This window comes from Gracilinanus agilis, chromosome 2 (genome assembly GCF_016433145.1).
Source record: "Gracilinanus agilis isolate LMUSP501 chromosome 2, AgileGrace, whole genome shotgun sequence".
NCBI classification, from domain to species: Eukaryota; Metazoa; Chordata; class Mammalia; order Didelphimorphia; family Didelphidae; genus Gracilinanus; species Gracilinanus agilis.
The window spans coordinates 338,529,439-338,548,966 of record NC_058131.1 but is presented as its reverse complement, the minus strand read 5'-3'; the positions used below and the strand labels follow the sequence as shown (position 1 = coordinate 338,548,966).

Genomic DNA, 19,528 nt, shown 5'->3' with positions numbered 1-19,528 from the left:
TGTGTCCATGATATCCCAAGAGGCTTCCATCTATAAGAATACAGAAGCAGAAGGAAATGGCAGGGAGAACACAGACTAGCAGGGCAGTGTTTTACTGCCATGTTAAATTTACTGTGTACTTTGAAAAGGTGTATGTTATCAAAGTTCATGGTTTCATATGTTGTCCTCTTTTTTATATTGGTTTATTTATTGAAATGTCATGATTGATGTTCACAGTCATAATTTTTTTAAATTCTAAAAAAAAATGTGTTCTCCTACAACTATTGCAAATTGTACTGCTTTGAAATTTTATTCCTAGGTTAATTCCGTTATGAATTCGGAATTTATTGGAGCTAAAATAGTTGGGTCCTTTTTCAAGGTTGTATGGGTATACTGATCATTTTTTCCCTCCATACCCATTGCATAACCTCAGTTTTCATTCACAAAGAGATCCTGCAGGATTCTATCATTGAATAATCCTAAAAGTTAACTTTGCCAGGTAAAAATTGTGGCAGCTAGGTGGTTCCATGGATATAGCACTAGGTCTGAAGTCAGGAAGATTTCATTTCAAATATGATCTTAGACTCTAGCCCTGTGATTCTGGAGAAGTCACTTAGCCTCTGCCTTAGTTTATCAGAGGTGAAAATTCCATATTCTTGTCTTTGTTCTGCCATCTGTTGTGTGTCTTTTGACACATCATTAGGTCTCAGTTCTCACATCTATATGATGAAGGGGTTGGACCATGTGGTCTCAAGTGTTCTTTCCAGTTCCAAAATCCTGAGATCCTGTCCATTTTTTACTATAAAATTTTATCATCCAGGCCAAATTGATTATATTTGATTTCTGATGTCTACCTATAGTCGATTTTTAAAAGTAAATTTACCTAAACAGCTCTCTCCTATAATTATTTGGAAGAGGAAAAGGGAAAACATTTATTAAATATTGGCTATGTGCCAGGCACTATGCTAGGCACTTTACAAATATTATCTCATAGATCCTCACAACAACCTTATGATCCCCATTTTATAGTTGAGGAAACCGAGACAGGTAAATTATATGACTTGCCCAGGGTTACATAGCTAGTATGAATGAGCAATAAAAAGTAATCATAAATTTTGTATTTCCAGCTGCAAGTTTCTAATGTAATGTCACAGCCATTGGCTCAGGCTTCTGTCATGCTAGAACGTGCTAAATCTTCTTCTACTAAAAATTCAGTCCTACAGCAGACTGCATTTACTCCTTCAGGGTAAGTCCCCAGACCATTCTGCTGGCTTTTTAGTACACCTTTTAAAAAGGGGTGGGGGGTGTTTAATTCTGTCATTTATTGTTGAGCATCCATTGTGTGCAGTCATTTGATAATAGCACTTGGCACACAAAAGTCTAAGACATGATCTCAGTTTTTAAGGATCCTACAGTCTACTAGACATAAGATATTTGCATAATAACTACAATAGAAAATAGTGATAGAATATAAGGGAAGTAAAAAATACTCTGGACCTTACCATACACTTTAGATTTGTTCATTATTTTTCATTATTTGTTCATTAGTTTCTTTTCTGAGAATTTAGGGAATGGGGGATGATTCAGATGGAGAAGAGGGCATTTTATATTTTATTTTATTGGTGTGCTTAACTTTAATAATAGCTGGAAGTCACAGTTAGATAAAGGCAGAGTGCTCACTGATATGCTATTTACTAAGAACAATAGCTATAAAACCTTCTCTAAACCTAGGGTACATTCTCCCACAAATACACAAAGCATCAATGGCAAGAATATACATAAAGTTCATTGATAGTGAAACACATACACAGTGAAAACATGTTGACAGCTTGTCAGGGTCTTAACATCCTTTCCCTTCTTCTACTGGCATCACACTGCCTCCTTTGCCCGCATACTGCTATGTCTACTGGGCAGGTAAGTCATCTCAGTTCCTCAGGCATGCTCTTCCTTTAGCTTCCTGGCTAGCAGGGCTAACTTGAGGATGGGGCATTTTTTAAGTAGGATTTTGAAGAATACAAAAGATTTCAGTGGCTGACATTTTCTTCCGTTACATGTGTACATTTTACATCTGTCCAATGAATATGCTGTTCCATCTTAGATTCTAAGCTACTTGGGATGTGGGACTTGTTTATATGGTATGTACTGTAGCACAAAGACTCTTTAAGTCTGGTAATGGTAAATAGGTGAGTATTGCAGTCCATAGAGAGAGTACAGTCTGAGCAAAAACTTGGAGGTGGGGAGTTATAGTAATTGCTGGTTAATGAACACAGCCATTTTCTTAATATTATGATCATAATACCAAATCCAAGCTTATTTTTGGCTATTGAAATTCTTTGAATAAGCCTTCATTCTGATTTATTTTCATCCTTGGTTTATAAGTATCAGAAATCTTGGGTTTTATTATTTTTTAAATTTTCTTACAAAATTAAAAATATTTATCATAGTATTTAGAACTGGGAGGGATCTCTAGTCCAAATCTCTCATTTTGCAGATGATATAACCAAAGCCTAACGTGTTTAAATGACTCGACCAACATCCCATAGGAAGTAAGTGGCAAAACCAGAATTTGAACCCAGGTCCTTTAACTCCAAATCCAGATTTCTGTCTGCTACACTTCACTGCCTTCCAATGTCATTTTCATTTGCATTTGGCCACATTGTTCTAATAGCTTTTTAAAACCTAACCTTAGGCAGTTGGGTGGCTCAATGGATTGAGAACCAAGCCTAGAGATGGGAGGTCCTAGGTTCAAATGTGGCCTCAGACACTTTCTAGCTGTGTGACCCTGGGCAAGTCACTTCACCCCCACTGCCTAGTCCTTACCACTCTTCTGCCTTGGAGCCAATAAACAATATTGATTCTAAGACAGAAGGTAAAGGTTTTTAAAAAAAAGTTCAGCTTGACTTCCTCCACAAGAAAAACAACTATGACTATGACAACACATGATACAATTGTCTGAACAAAAAAAACCCTAACCAGCTTTATCATTATCAGATTGTGCCTTTGTATTATGTTAAATACTATACAATTATGTCCCATATCCTGAGGAGTTTAGAATCTCAGATGTAGTTTAAGTGTATTCATTAGACAGACATTAAATGTGCACAGGTAACAGAAAATACATTAAACAAATAGACCGATTTGAAAGACAAACTAATGATTAGTATGTAGGAAAAGTATATAGCTTGTCCTCAAAAGTAAAGAGGCTCACAGAAGTTAAATGTTTTGATAGATTCAGAAATTCTTTTATTTTTATTTTTTTTTTTTTTACGTAGTCATGGAAGAAGTAAATTTTTAAGAATGTTATGAAAAAAGGAATTACTTTTCACAAGCTAAGGGCATAGTGTATTCCAGAGTGTAACCTGGAAGATCTGGAAAAAGCAAATTTGAGAAGAATAGAGGAGATGGGATAGAAATTAGTTAAAAGAAGTGAGATTAACTGGAGCAGCCATGAAATCAGAGTGAGGCCCTCATTCTGCTTATTAAAATACTTGTCTATTGTATGAAGAGGAAATATAAGGTGGTAGAAAGAACATGGGGCTCAAAATCAGAAGGTCTAGTGGTATCCCTGGCTCTGCCACTTCCTATGAAAAGTAATTTAGCTTCTCTAAACCCAAATTTCTTTTTCTGTATAATTGAGTTAAAAATCTATTCTGTTCACCTTATAGACTTTTTGAGGGAATTAAGAAATAATTATTATAAAGCACATTTTAAATATAAATAACCAAGCCAGGTTTATAAGGTATTATTAGTTATTATTAATGACCGTCTTACATAAAGCCTTAATAACAACCATGCTCCAATTTACACAGAGATCATTTTGATCTAAACTTCATGAATGCCAAGCCTGCCAGTGGTTACTATGACTTCTCTATCAACATTGAAGGTGATAGCCGTTACATTGCAAATGTTGTGGAGGTAGGTGCTTTTCTTGTCATCTCTGTTGCCATGGCAATGCTGGAAACAGTGTGTAAACAGGAATAAATCATTTTTCATATAGAGGATTTGACTTCATCCTCTGACCAAGCTAAAACTAGCCTGTTGAAGAAAGTTAAATATTTGGACTGTCATTTGGCAGTCTGTGCCATTGTTGTATTATGTAAAAGAATTGAGTAGTATGTCCTTTACAAATGTGGGTGAAAGGGCCTTTTTATATCAGATTATATGCTTGTTGTTAGCTAAACAAGGAAAGGACTGAATGATATATGATAGAGATTGAGAATTTGCATATAACATGCAACCTATAGTCATCTATGATGAAAATATGTTAGACTCTTTACTTCGAGCTGTAAAATTGCTTCATTTATCTGGTGATATGAGCTGTCCTCTATATATGTGAATGGGGGTGGGGGTTGATTTTATTTATTTGGTTGGTTGGTTGGTTAGCTTTTCATTTAATAGTCCATCCTTTTGCAAGGATAAAGGAAAAAAAATTTTAAGGTTTATTTTTGAAATTTTTAATTTGTTTCAGTTCCAAATTCTTATCTTCTCCCCCACCCTTTCCCCTTTCCCCTTTTCATTGAAAAGGAAAGAAATACCATAGCTATTATACTTATGAAGTCATGCAAAGTATATTTTACCATTAGCCATGTTGGGGGGGTAGTGATCAGGAAAAGATTAATAAAGCAAAAAAAAATGCTTTAATCTATAATCAGAATTCATCAGTTCTCTCTGGAATTGGATAGTATTTTTACCATGAGTCTTTTGTTGTTGTGGCAAATCATCGCATTTTACAGTTGGTTATTGTTAAAATATTTGTGTCACTGTGTTTAATGATCTCCTAGTTTTGCTTACTTAATTTTGCTGTCAGCTCATTTAAGCCTTCCCAGGTGCTTCTGAAATCATCCCTTGTCTTTTTCTTACAGCACATTAGTATTCCATCACTATCACATATCACATGTCACAACTAGTTCGGCCATTCCCCAATGGATGGACATCCCCTCTGTTTTCAATTCTTTGCCATCACAAGAAGAGCTACTATAAATATTTTTGTACATAGGGGTCCTTTTCTTTGATCTCTTTGCACTAATTCTGGGTCAGAGTGTATACAGTTTTATTGTCCTTTAGTCATAGTTTCAATTGTTCTCCAGAATAGTTGGACTAGTTCACAGTGACTCAATGTGCCTGTTTTCCCACATCCCATCCAACATTTGTCATTGTTCTTTTCTGTCATCTTAGCCAAGGAAGTGGTACCTAAGGATTGTTTTAATTTGCATTTCTCTAATTATTAGTTATTTTAGAGCATTTTTCCACATGATTATTGATAGCTTTGATTTCTTGCTCTGAAAACTGCTCATTCATGTCCTATGACCATTTATCAATTGGGTAAAAGCTCTTGTTTTTATAAATTTGGCTCCATTTCCTATTTATCTGAGAAATAAAATTTTGATCAAAGAAACTTATTTTAAAAATGTTTTTCTCAATTTCCTGCTTTCCTTCTAATTTTGGCTACATTGGTTTTGTTTTTGCAAAAACATTTAAATTTTATGTAATCAAAATTATCAATTTTATCTTCTATGAACCTCTGTCTATCATTTAGCCATAAACTCTCCCCTTACTTCGTAAATTAGAAATAAACAGTTTTTTCATGCTCCTCTAATTTGCTTATAATAGCACCCTCTTTCTGTAAATCATGTACCCACTTTAAGCTTATCTTGGTATGTACTGTATGAGATCCATATGTGAATTTTGATGATAACTGAAGATTATGCCTTTAAGTAAGCATCAGTACTTTATTTTATTTGTAAAAATCCTTTATTTGCTTTTTATTATCAGCACATATACTCAATACCATCATTATGATAAATAGTAAACCCTGAATAAATACTTTTTCTGGATATTTGCCAGGTACTATACCAAGTGCTGGGAATATTAATATGGCTATCAAAATATATTCCAAAGCCAAGATCTCTGACTAAAACCCCTGATATAAAGGTTAATAGGGAAATGTGAAGGAAGATTACTATATATATTTGTTGCTTGAGGACCAGTCTAGTTCAGAACAGTCAGGGTTATCATCAGAAAGTTGACATACAAATACTGAGTACTTTGCCACAGCAATTCACCAAGATCATCTATTAAGGTATACAAAGGCCATGATTTGCGTTGAAATCTTGAATTCTTGAAGTAGTGAATTAAGTAGTGGTTGTCTGAAGAGGTTGTCTTGCCTCAAATTGAAAACCAAATGATTTCTTAAGGTCCTTTCTAGCTGATGGGGATGGTGGTCAGGATAGCTGACTCATTTCCATTTTAAGAAGAATGAGTCTTAATGATGATCTCTTGGTGCTGTTCCTCGTTTTATGCATGATTAAGGCATGTCATATTTCCATTGTCCCAGTTTCTCTTCTTTAGTGAAACTTGCATTTAATGTCATTTAGAAAATGGTTTCAAGGACATTTACCTAGTCCTTAGCACTCTCAAAATTCCTCTGTAATTGCTAATGGTGAGCATTTGTCTCTACAGAGAATAGTTTATTCATCATTGAATCAAGCCTAGTATTTGTAAAATGCTTTTGTAGTATTTAAAAAAACTGAGAAATAGATGCACAGTAACAATAATTGCCAATAGCTGTTATTAATGTAAATACTAATGTCTTCCATTTAAATCATTGCCATCACTTTTTTAACCTGATGGAGTTAGTATGAGAGTCCTGCCTGCTATATTCATCAGAGTGGGTCTAATTCTTATTTATAAGGGCTGACCTCCACTGCACATGTCAAATTTGCTTTCTAATTGCAATAATAATCACACTTAGAGCATCAAAACCAGCAGGCTGGTTCTGTTTAATCTCTCCAGAGGTGCCTTGAGCTGGCTGGAGTGCATTAACACTGGCAGCTTTGCATGAAGGGCCCCTAATAGTACTCATTGTTATTGGGCAAGTTGTCAGGGGAGCCATGGGTTTTGGAAGCTGTCATTAGCATTAATTGCCCCTAATGTACCATCATTTTTGACAGTAATGAACTAAACAGGATGGTTATTACTCCCAACGGAAAGGCTACATTTCCTGGCATTAAGATATTTTTGTGATGTTTATGACATACACTATAGTCAAAAGAAAGGGCCAGCATGGACCAACCCCCTAATCACCTATTGAATGAGAAAAAAATTCCCTCTTTCCTTATTAAAACTGTGAAAGGACATATTTATAGTTTGTTTAAAAGATGCAGTTAACATTCAGGAAACCTGCTTTTATTTCTTCTTAAAATGAGTCTCCTCAACAGATGATTTTGATGGTTTTCAATTTTTGAGATTTATTTTTTGATGGTAAGGGTAGAGTTAACGTGACATTTATAATTCATTTGCAGTTAACTGTTTAGATAAGTTTTAGAGACATAGCTAGGAGTCTTCATTTGGTACTAATTTTAATATAAATCAGCATTTTCTTTTGGCAATGATAGCTACAACTAGAAATATCTTTAAATAAAGGCTAATGGTTAAATTAAAGGATAGACTGAGTTTATTGTGGTTGGGGTGACTTTTATTTAGAATTATTTCTCCTGGTACCACAAAATGAATATATGGATATTGTATTCTATTATGATGTATCCATGTTCATAAAAGGCAAAGAAGAGAAATGAAAAGACTTCTCTACCCATCCTTTGCAGAGGTTGGTAGTTCACAAGTGTGGAACATGGCATATGATGCTAGAATTTCTTTAATATGATGATTTGTTTTACTAATTTTTCTCTATTTAAAAAATCCTTGTTATAAGGGATGACTGTAGGTGGTGGTGGGGTAGTATAAGGGAAATTCTAGGTGACTTGAAATCAAAATAACAATGAAGGGGAAAGTTTTTTAAGAGAGTATGGGATCAGATCGATAAATGGAAAGCTAGAGAACTAATTTCACCCTCCCCATCCCACCTTTATGCTACATGTTTGTTGAGCAGGTCATTAAATTAGTCTGTGTTTCTTTAGTTAAAAAGGGCTATGTAGGGGGCAGCTGGGTAGCTCAGTGGATTGAGAGTCAGGCCTAGAGACAGGAGGTCCTAGGTTCAAATCCGGCCTCAGACACTTCCCAGCTGTGTGACCCTGGGCAAGTCACTTGACCACCATTGCCCACCCTTACCACTCTTCGACCTATGAGACAATGCACCGAAGTACAAGGGTTTAAAAAAAGGGGGAGGGGGACTCTGATTTTTAAGAGTATTTTTACAGTTGCCACCACTCTGCCACAACAGTAGTGAGAAAAATATTTATTTCTATCTATAGAGATTTAAGGATTATCCCTACATTGTACTTACTGCAAAGATTTTACTAAAATGTTTCCCCTGGACCCAGTGACCTATGACAGATTGTTCTTTCTGATATACCTAACAATTGTTGTTCTTCAGTTGTTTCAGACATGTTCAATTCTTCATGGCCCCTTTTGGAATTTCTTGGCAAAGATACTTGGTCATTTGCCATTTCTTTCTCCAGCTCATTTTGAGGAACTGAGGCAAACAGGATTAAGTGATTTGCCCAAGTTCACATGTCTAATAACTGTCTTGCAAGATTTGAACTTGCTAGATTTGAACTAATGGTAGCCTTTATTTATTTTGTTCCAATATAGCTCAAAGTTAAGGTCTCTACTGAAGTTGGCATTACAAATGTGGATCTTTCAACTGTGGATAAGGATCAGAGCATTGCACCCAAAACCACACGGTAAATGCAATGGGGATATATACAAGTCCCTCAGAGCTGAATTTGCATGGTAGTGGGGGGGGGGGGAGGGTTGTCATCCTACCCCTCATGATTTCATTGCTGTATTAGTCTTATAAAATATAGTTGATTGCATTCAGTTCCAGCCTGTATCCCAGAACACGTCACACCTGTGCACTGTGGGTCCTGGCCTCCTGGTAGGCTGAGGCATGTTTTTGATGGACTGAGTTGGTTTTCTGGTTCCATTCTGGTCTGGTTGCCCTTATAGTCTACACAGATAATTTGAAATCCACAAGAGGCCCTGAAACTATCCTATTGAGAATTTTCAGTCTCTGAGTTAAATTCAAGCCCAGTTTCTATTTGCTAGAGGTAGCTCCAGAGACCAGGTAGCTATTCTGGTTGTCCTCAAAGCCATTTTGGAGTCAAACTTCGTAATCTAGTAGGCCAACAAGGGTTGTAAGTAGTAAAGTTTATCTCTGTACTTGCAAATGGACTACTTTTCTGAGACATTAAAGATATAATTACATTGTTTGAGGATCAAATGAATGTCATTATAGCACTCTGAACAGTAGAATGCTATTTACTAGGGTAAGAGATTCATATTTTTGTAAGTAAAAATTAAGTAAAAACCCAGAGAGTCTGCTGGCATTTGACACTTATTGCTCAATGATATTAGCCTGAAATCCATGAACTTTATTGTGAAAAGAATAAATTTTCCTATTTAACTTCAACTTCTGAGTAAATTATTTTTAAGTCCAATATTAAATAATAAAAAATGGAAGATTTGCCCAGAAAAGGAGGAAAATCTACCAAGCACGACTTAGCTCTGCAATTAAGTCCTGCGGTCACTTTTCTAAGTAGGAAATGGCACTGTGACTACCTTATAGGTCTATAGCAGAATGCCCCTAAGACCTGCCTGGAGAAACAGATGGGCAGAAATAAGATTTCCAGATTAGAGTCAGGATTAGTTTGGAATCCATGCTTATGACAGTTCCACTGGCCGTATTCAAGAGTATGGAGACTCTAGTGAGGCACTTCATCATCACAGGAGGAAACAGGCAAGGACATCCATAAGTACTTTTAAAGTCAGCTAGGACAAGTATTATTATCTTCATCTTACAAGGCATTGAGAGATTAAGTATCTTAAGCAAAGTTACAAATTTATTAAATTTCTGAGGTGAGACTTGATTGTTGTTTCTTGGACTCTGCACTCATTTCTGTCACCTCCTGTGGTGCCTCTCTAGGTCCCAAATTCCTTGTCTGAGAAATTAGAGTTGAACTAGATCAAGGGGTTGACTTCTGGTGAAGGCACAAGCCCTTGCTCTCAGATAAATGTTTTTAAAAGCATAAACTAAAACAATAGGGGTACAAAAATATATTGGAGTCGTTTTCAAAATGTTTTTTAAAACAAGTCCATGAGAGGCAACTAGGTAGCTCAGTAGATAGAGAGCAAGGCCTGGAAATGGAAGGTCCTGGGTTCAGTTTTGGCCTTAGACATTGTTGCTGTATGACCCTGGGTCACTTAACCTCTATTGCCTCATCCTTACTGCTCTTCTGCCTTGGAACCAATACTTGGTACTGATTTTATGACAGAACAAAACAAAAAAACCCAAGTACACAAACCCCAAGTTAAGAACCTCTGGACTATAAGACCTGGTAAGGTCTATTACAGAATTTTTTGCCAGATGAATAATAGGTATAGTACTCACTTTGGATACTTGATAGAGATTCCCTGAAAACTCATTCCTTGACTTTCTCTCTTTTAGGGTGACCTACCCAGCTAAAGGAAAGGGCTCATTCACCGTTGACAGCCACCAGAACTTTGCCTTGTCCTTCCAGCTGGTTGATGTAAACACTGGTGCTGAGCTTACCCCTCATCAGGTCAGTAAAAAGCCATACTGACTCTTGAGATGTCACTTTTCAGCTTAAATTCGTGATATACTCTTACTCTTAGGTTTAAAAAATGAGCAAATCATATCCCTGACAGACCTGACAAAATATCAAAAAAATTCCTTTAGATCCAAAGAGTCAAGCTTCTTAGTTTCAAATATTCACTAAGTATCCTTGAAAATCCACCATGAATTGAACTGTTTCTTCCTCAGTATTATGTTATTACATTCCCCCACTAAAACTATCAGACCTTTTGCTTAGGGCGTACTTGTCTTGTTAAAGGGGAAACTGGTAGGTATTAAAGAGCGATTAGCACTTAATTGAGGCTGTCTCCTTTGGTGAAGTCAGAAAATTTGACAGAGAATTGAAAACAGAAAAATTAGTCAGTTATTGCATATATTTCAAGCTGTCAGGAGCAGAGGAGGTTTAATTGTGTAAGTGTTAAAATTAATGGTTTGGCTAAATATATGAAAATTATAAATCTTTTATTTATAAAAGAGGTAGACAGAGTGAAAGCACAAAAGGGTAGAAAAGACATTAACCTATCTAACTAAATATTGTTCCAGTGCTTGGCTCAGCCAGGACTTGTTAACCTTCAATCAGAATTAAACTATCTCCAGAAGACAGGAAGGGAAAACCAGCTATCTACTCACTCAAGACAATGAATAGAGCTGAGTTGGCTCATGAGGCCTACTTTCTTCTTTGAGCCGACTTCTTTCTTGGAATGACTCTCTTCTTGGAGTTCACTCTATACTACAATCCTTCACCAGACTTCTTCCCCAGACTGCCTTCATGGCTTTTATGGTGGTTTCTTGTCCCTGCCCCTTTTCACAGGGGCCAATCACAACTTCCAAATTGTCTGAGTTCTCACCTTTGGAATCACATCTTTCTGAGTGTGTGAACTCTTAAGTTTCTGGCTTGTTCTCACCTAGCATCAAGTAAGGTGTGAACTTACTAAGTGGTTTTCAGGCTTCTCCTACCTAGTTCAAGCTTGTGTTGATAGGGTTATTGCTAACAAAAGTGTTAACTAAGCAGAGAGAACAAAAGATTCCCTTTTCACAAGTGTGAACTCGAAGGGAACCAAGAATTCCCTTTTACAATTGTCAATGGAGATCTCTAAAGAGAAGAGTTTCTTCTTAGGAACAATTATAAATAAATATTTTGTATGGCAGGATAGGGGAGGAAACATGGAAAAAAATCACTTAAATACTTTTATTCAAGGTTAATTTCTTAAATGGTTTTTAAAACTTTATATGAAAATAAAATTTTAAAATGCCCTTGGGGTGGCTTTACTTAGTTGGATCTCTTGCCAAACTTTCTTTAAATTGGCTTTACTATCTTTTGCTACTCTTTACTTTATAAGATGATATTACTAATAATCACCAATCATTCTTCTTTATAAGATTAATAAATTTTAATGTGTATATTTTAGGCTCTTTCCACTTAAAGGTGAGTCAAGTGTTTGCTGACTCACATGTTTTGGGGCTCTTCTTGGTCACCTTTTTGTGATAGTTGATTTACACCAGCCAAACTTCCATACAAAATTATTAGAATTGGGGGCAGCTGGGTAGCTCAGTGGATTGAGAGTCAGGCCTAGAGATGGGAGGTCCTAGGTACAAATCCGGCCTCAGAAACTTCCCAGTTGTGTGACTCTGGGCAAGTCACTTAACCCCCATTGCCTAAAAAACAAACAAACAAACAAACAAACAAACAAACAAATAAATAAATAAATAGATTTTAGGATTACTGGTAGTGTTATTTCTCATGATCAGTTTTTCATAATCATGCTACTTGCCAAGATAAACCCAGGAATATTTTTAACACAATTACAAAACACTTTTCAAACAAAATCAGATCTAAGCAATTGGCAAAATATTAATTGCTCATGGGTGGTAGGCCGAGCTAATATAATAAAAATGACGGTCCTATCTAAATTAATTTATTTATTCAGTGCCATACCAGTCAACTACCAAATAATTATTTTTATAGAACTAGAAAAAAATTAAACTCTTTCATAATTTATGATTACCTATTTGAATAGTTAAGAAGTGAGTTGTTCCTATTGTTTACCATATCTTTTTCTCCTTATTCATCTTGCTTTTTACTTATTCTAATCTTTGCTCTAAATAGTATTGGTATGACTGTGCAGAAATGATTCAGCAATAATTGCTAACTACATCAATAAAAAATCTTTTCCTGTCAAAATATATTTCAGTTTTGTTCTTTGTGGTGATATTTGGTGTTTACCAAAGCTAGTACCTACCAATTACTTTATCAAAGTATTTTGTGATATAAATACATGAGACTTGTGTATTCTACAAGCCTTTGTCTTTTCTTATTTCTTTGTCCTGGACCATGCTTTCCCTATGTATTTCTCACTACTTCTACCCTTTTCCTGTTTTTTTTTTTTTTTTTTTTTTTTTTTTTTTTATCAAAGGTCATTGAGTATCAGAGTGTAAGTTGATTTAATTTGGAGGATTTTATCAAATAGTTTCTAGAATTTCTTTATATGCTATAACTAAGAGTGGGGCCTAAATTGCAGTTATTTTCATCGTGGTCTTTTTGAAAATACTTATGAGTATGAACAATATAAGATGACCCAAAATCCCATGAAATAAGATTTTATGCTGTTTTTGGGCATTGAAAAAAAAATTTTTTTCTTGCTTCTCCCCTTGTGAGCTGTCTTCCATTTTGCTGCTGCTTCTTTTCTTCTTTTAATAGTAACAATATGTAGATTAAGGAAATTCAGCTACACTAGTAATTTATCTTACTCCATGGTTGCTAGACAAGGATCTCAAGTTAGAGTATTAATATTTACCTGGATGAAAATGGAAGGACAACAAACAGAAGAAAATGGAAAAGATCTTTTAAAATTAAACTACTTTCACCCTTAAGAACAGTGATTCATACTTGAACCCTATCATTAGTTCTAGATGAGCTCATAGGTGAGATGGAAATGTCACTAAAAAGAACAGATAGGAAAGTTGCCAAACCAGACCCCATGTACATGGATGAGATCTGTGCTAGTAGTAGGCAACACACCCAGTTGTGTTGAGAGTGTTCAAGGGATCAGGTGTATTTAAGGTATCTGAAGTTGATGCAGGTGCCAAAGGCATAGAAAAAATATAAGCCTTATTAATACCTAGAAAGGGCAACTGAGAGAATATTAGCAACTACAGACCATTTTGCCTAATTTCTAGCATATACAGAATTTCTTTGAATCACCTCTTCATGAATCAAGTTTATCCTTAATGACAGTTTTAGTAGGGAACAAGCATGCTATACTAATTAATATTCAACAGTGAACTACAAACTTAACTTTTTTGCACTTAACTCAGAGATGTAGAGAATATGAGTTTTGATAAACATTTACCTCAGGTAAGAGAGAAAGGTCCCATATACATCAAAATATTTATAGTCCTTCTGTGGTAGCAAAGAACCAGAAGCAAAAGTAGATAGCCATTAATTGAGGTAAGAGTAAACAATTGTTGCATAAAGTGAAATGGAATATTACTGGGTCATAAAAAATGACAAGAATTCAGAGAAGCATGGGAATAATTACATAAACTGATGCAGAATAAAATAAAATAAGCAGAACTGGCAAAATAGTATACATGATGATTAAATTAATATAAATAGGAAGAACCAAAATTAAATGAAATGTTCTGTAATTATAACATCAAAGTTAAGCATTGAGAAGAGCTAAGAAAATGCACTTCTCCCCTTTCATTACAGCAATATAGTTGATGTATTGTTTAGTTTTTTTGGACTACATTTTTCTCTTTCCTTGAAAATATTTGTAACAAATGATAGCTTACTGAATAGAAGGGAAAGATACTATTTGGAAAAGGATATAATGTGAAAGGTAATAAGATTATATATTTTTGTGAAAGATTCAAATTTAAATACCTTTAATCATAGGCAATCATATTTGCTATTTCTATGAAACAACATTGGTTACAGTGACTATATGTAGGTCTCCATGATATTAGAAAACAGGATTAGCCTAGATAAATTTATTTATATTTTAAAATAAGTCACATTGATGCTTTTTAAAGTTTTATATAATTATCATTTCCTGAAATATTAACCTTTTTTAGTTTTATCTTTATTTTAATAACAAATTTTCACCTAAGTTTTCCCAAGTTATATGATTCATGTTGTCTCCCTTCCTTTTTCCCTTCCCCATACCAGAATTGACAAGCAATTCAATCTGAGTTATACATGTTTTATCATTCAAAAGATAATTCCATATTGTTCATTTTTGCAAGTGAATAATCTTATAAAACCAAAATCCCAAATCATATACCTAAATAAACAAGTGATAAATTTTATGTCTTCATCCACATTTATACTTTAACATTCTTTCTCTAGAAGTGGATAGCATTCTTTTTCATAAGTCCCTCAGAATTTTCCTGGATCGTTGTATTTCTGTTAGTATATCACATTTGATCATTCCACAATATTTCAGTTACTGAGTATAAAGTTCTCTTGGTTCTGCTTATTTCACTCTGCACTGGTTCACATAGATCTTCCCAACTCTTTCTGAAGTCATCCTGTTCATCATTCCTTATAGCACAATAGTATTCCATCACCATCATATCACAGAATTTGTTGAGTCATTCCCCAATTGAGGGACATCCCTTTAGTTTCCAAATCTTTGCCATCACAAAAAGCTATAAATACTTTTGTACCAACAGATCCTTTCCCATTTTTTCCATCTCTTTGAAATACAGAGTAGTAGTGGTATTGCTGGATCAAAAGGTATACAGTGATCCCTCACCTATCCTGGGAGTTATGTTCCAGAGACCCCTGTGATAGGTGAAAATCCGTGAAGTATCGACATTATATTTATTTTATTATTTATATTTTTTTAAGGCTTTATAAACCCTTCCCACTCTTCTATAAACCTTTTCCATGCTCTTATTAACCTACAGTCACCGAGCCAATCAGTGCCTAGGACACAGAACACAGTGCTGTGGTTGGTCGCCTTTCACTCCATCAACCAATAGTGTGCCACGATAAGTGTAACTACGTGGTACAGAATTATTTTTTTTTTTTAAACCCTTAATACAGTGAAACCATGATAAGTGAACCTTGATATATAGCAAGGAATTGATTCTTTTATAGCTCTTTGGGCATAATTCCAAATTGCCCTCCACAGTGGTTGAATCAATTCACAACTCCATCAGCAATGCATTAGTGTCCCAATTTTGCCACATCCCCAACATTTATTATTTTCCTTTACTGTCATATTGGTCAATCCGATAGGTAAAAGGTGGTGCCTCAGAAGTTGTTTTAATTTGCATTTCCCTAATCAGGAGAGATTTAGACCATTTTTTTATATGATTTTTGATAGCTTTGATTTCTTCATCTGAAAACTGCCTATTCATATCCTTTGACCATTTATCAATTGGGGAACAACTTGGATTCTTATAAATTTGACTTAATTCTTAGAGAAATGAGACCTTTATCAGAGAAATTTGTTATAAAATTTTTTCCCAGTTTGTTGCTTCCCTTCTAAACTTGGTTGCATTGATTTTGTTTGTACAAAACCTTTTTAATTTAATATAATCAAAATTATTCATTTTATGAAATATTACTTCTTGTGGAGATCTCAGAACAAAAAAAAATTTAGTAAAACAATGTGACATTGTGATTGTGTCTAACAGTAAAAACACTCATATTAAATCTAGCAAATCCAGAAAATTGGAAATAAACTTAGTGAGTCTTGCCTCATCTCCCTTCCTTTTCTTACCCTCAATGGAGAAGTTTTTTAGGCAACAAAATAACCAAAAAAATTAGAAGAAAGGAAAAACAAGAGCTTGAATAATTATATCTCAAATCTCTGTGAGACCAGCACCTAGATGGTTTGCCTACTTACTCCAGTCTGTTAGGCTTGTCTGTGACACATCATAGGGCTGTCCTGTGGTGACAGAGCCAACAACAATTCAATCTTGTTGACTAGATGTCAAGCTAAAGGGCATTTTGGAAAATCTTGATAAAAGGTGGCTTTGTTTTCTCCCCCAGACTTTTGTCCGTCTCCACAACCAGAAAACTGGTCAAGAAGTGGTGTTTGTTGCTGAGCCAGATAGCAAGAATGTTTACAAGTTTGAACTGGATACCTCTGAAAGAAAGAGTGAGTTTGACTCTGCCTCTGGTACTTACACCCTCTACTTGATCATTGGAGATGCCACCCTGGAAAACCCAATACTCTGGAATGTGGTATGTACCTCAGTATCCACAGATCCAATACTGATGACCCAGCCACAAACAAATTACAATGAGGCCATTTTAATAGAATCAGGTCTTGTCACTCTGGGCAGATCAGGTTGTCCTCTCCTGGGTTGTAGATAAAAGCAGGACTGCAGAGGGAATTTTTATCCCCAAGTGTGCTCAAAAGACAGATGACTTTTAAGTCAAATACTTTAGTTAAATTCATTCATTTGCTCAACAGATATTTATTGGATACCAATTCTTTATAAAGCACTGTGCCTAGGCACTTTGGGGGATATAAAAATGTATAAGAGAGTACTTATCCTTAAGAAACTTGATGTATGAGTTAGGGGTAGGGAGGAGGAACAAAAATAATATGAATAATTATTTAATACAAGATAATATTACATACCATGTGATGCAAATTCTTCAAGGAATTCAGAGAGAGAGAGAGAGAGAGATCATTATTTTGTTTGGAAGCTGACAGGGAAAGTTTCATGAGATAGGAAAACTTTTTTTTTTAAACCCTTGTACTTCGGTGTATTATCTTATAGGTGGAAGAGTGGTAAGGGTGGGCAATGGGGGTCAAGTGACTTGCCCAGGGTCACACAGCTGGGAAGTGGCTGAGGCCGGGTTTGAACCTAAGACCTCCTGTCTCTAGGCCTGACTCTCACTCCACTGAGCTACCCAGCTGCCCCAGTAGGAAAAAGTTTTGAAGGTTTTACAATATGCTAAGGCCTGGGCTTTAAATGCTTGGGGTACAATATAGAATCAGTCCTGTCCTTGTACTGGGGACCTCCCATTCTAATGAAACTTGATGGCACCTGTAGGAGGTGGACAAACTTTGGGCCTCAATTTTCTCTTCTATCAAATAGGGATGAATATCACCTGTTCTGTTTACATTACCGAATGAGCTATTAGGCCAATGGAAGTCAGGTGGTCTTAGGTTCCTCAGCAGGGTAAAGGGGCCAGGCCCCTCTAGAGGGCTGCCCTTGCTGGGCTCTTGGGTTGCCTTTTGTATGTGAGCAGCTAGTGGATTCAGGTAAGGAGCAGGGACTATCTTCCTGTGCAAATGTTAAGCTGGATTTTGAAGCACAGATAGGCTTTTGGAAGGCTGGAGAAGAAGAAAGAGCATGAGCAAAAGTGGAAAAGCCTGAGATCTGTTGTACACTGACAATATTAAATTCAGATTGGGGAATAAAGCAAGAAAGGTAAATTGAGGCCAGATTCTGGGAAGCCTTGGATAGCAACTTGTCCCTTAGGACAGATAGAGAGTGAGACCATTGTCTTCAATTTGTGCTTCATTTTCATGTTCCATCATAATTCTTTTAGCTATATCTTTTCCACAACGGTTACTCTTTGAATCATAAATTCCAACGCACCGTGTTAAAAAAAAACAAACTTTTTTTTTCCAATTAGCAAGCATTCATTTGCTGGTCCTTCTGTCTCTCCACCTGAAGGTGGGGGGTGGGGGAAGAGAACCCTTTTTACAAATGTATATATAGTCAAACAAAACTAATTGTCACATTGACCAAGGCCAAAAAAGCACGTCTCAACCTGCTTCATGAATCCATCACCACCCAAGTCAGGAAATTGGTGGCATCCAAAGCACTGTTTTGAAAAGGATTTTGCTTTTTTTTTAAAAATTCCTTTGATTTGTGGGCTAATCCCCTTACTATTTTGGGGTTTTGGCTACAGCACAGACGGGAACTGGATAGTTAATTCTCTGAAAAATTGGACTTCTCTTCTTCATCCCTGTGTCTGTTTATAATCTCATGCATTTCTTTTGTAGGCTGATGTAGTCATTAAATTCCCTGAGGAAGACGCTCCCTCTACTATCCTTTCCAAGAATCTTTTCACTCCTAAACAGGAAATTCAGGTATGTGTTAATAGGGAAAAGGCTTAGTTAGATTTGTTAAACAAACATTGAGGAAGTTAACCAATTCTAGTCAGTGGGATTGAGGAGCAGAAAAGGAATGAACTATGTACAAGCTAGGGACTGACCTTGCTGGTAATGCATTGGTACTATTACAGAGATCCCAGCCCTATCCCTAAGAATACCGTGCTGTTGATCAGCTTTTGAATGTTCTCCTTTTACACCCTTATATTGAAATGTTGGGATGGCTTACAAATGGAGACGAGCATGCATTATTAGTAGCACAAATACAGGGTTGGGAGTCAGGAGACCCAGGTTTGACTCTTAATGTCTAGCTGTGTAACTTTAGGCAATTCAGTTAACAACTTTGGGCCTCAGTTTTCTCATCTATCAAACAGGAGTGAATATCACCCACCCTTGTTTACTTTTCATTATCAAATGAGACATTGGATATCAAAGTGTTTTAAAAAGTTAAAAGCATTTTATAAGTATAAGATCTCACATTGATGCTGAGACATGGGGGAAAGATTAAAACCATGAACATCAATGGTGGCACAGGCAGAGGATCCTTAGTAGAAAGTAACAGAAGAAAGCTTTGGGGTACAAGTATAGTAATAGCAGTCTTAGCTGGGTTGCTTGGCAAGATAGAAATATAGCAGCAAGTTTAAGTCAGGAGCCCTGGGTTCAAATTTTATCTCAGACATTACCTAGCTATGTGGCCCTGGGCAAATCACTTAACCCCAACTGCCTAGCTCTTGTCTTTCTGTTGTCTTAAAGTTGATTCTAAGGTAAAGGTCTTAAGAAAATAAAATAAATGGAAGTGTGCTATGGGTATTTTTCTCAGATTTATATGATGGCTCACCAAAAAATTAAGATGTTTGAACTTGCAAGAAAGATAAGCCTAAAGAGAAGTAAAGAACCTAGAATTCCT

At 35.8% G+C, this 19,528-nt stretch overlaps 1 protein-coding gene across 4 annotated transcripts in view; it reads left to right on the top strand.

Annotated features, from left to right (window-relative positions):
* The window catches only part of RPN2 (ribophorin II), a 52,433-nt gene that overhangs the window by 23,098 nt on the left and 9,807 nt on the right, over positions 1–19,528 (top strand). For all 4 annotated transcript variants that reach the window (XM_044664313.1, XM_044664311.1, XM_044664310.1 and 1 more), the window contains exons 8-13: positions 1,107–1,225; positions 3,789–3,894; positions 8,527–8,618; positions 10,382–10,496; positions 16,536–16,730; positions 18,514–18,600. In XM_044664313.1, coding sequence (XP_044520248.1) covers positions 1,107–1,225; positions 3,789–3,894; positions 8,527–8,618; positions 10,382–10,496; positions 16,536–16,730; positions 18,514–18,600 — 714 coding nt within the window. The remainder of the gene's footprint in view (positions 1–1,106; positions 1,226–3,788; positions 3,895–8,526; positions 8,619–10,381; positions 10,497–16,535; positions 16,731–18,513; positions 18,601–19,528) is intronic.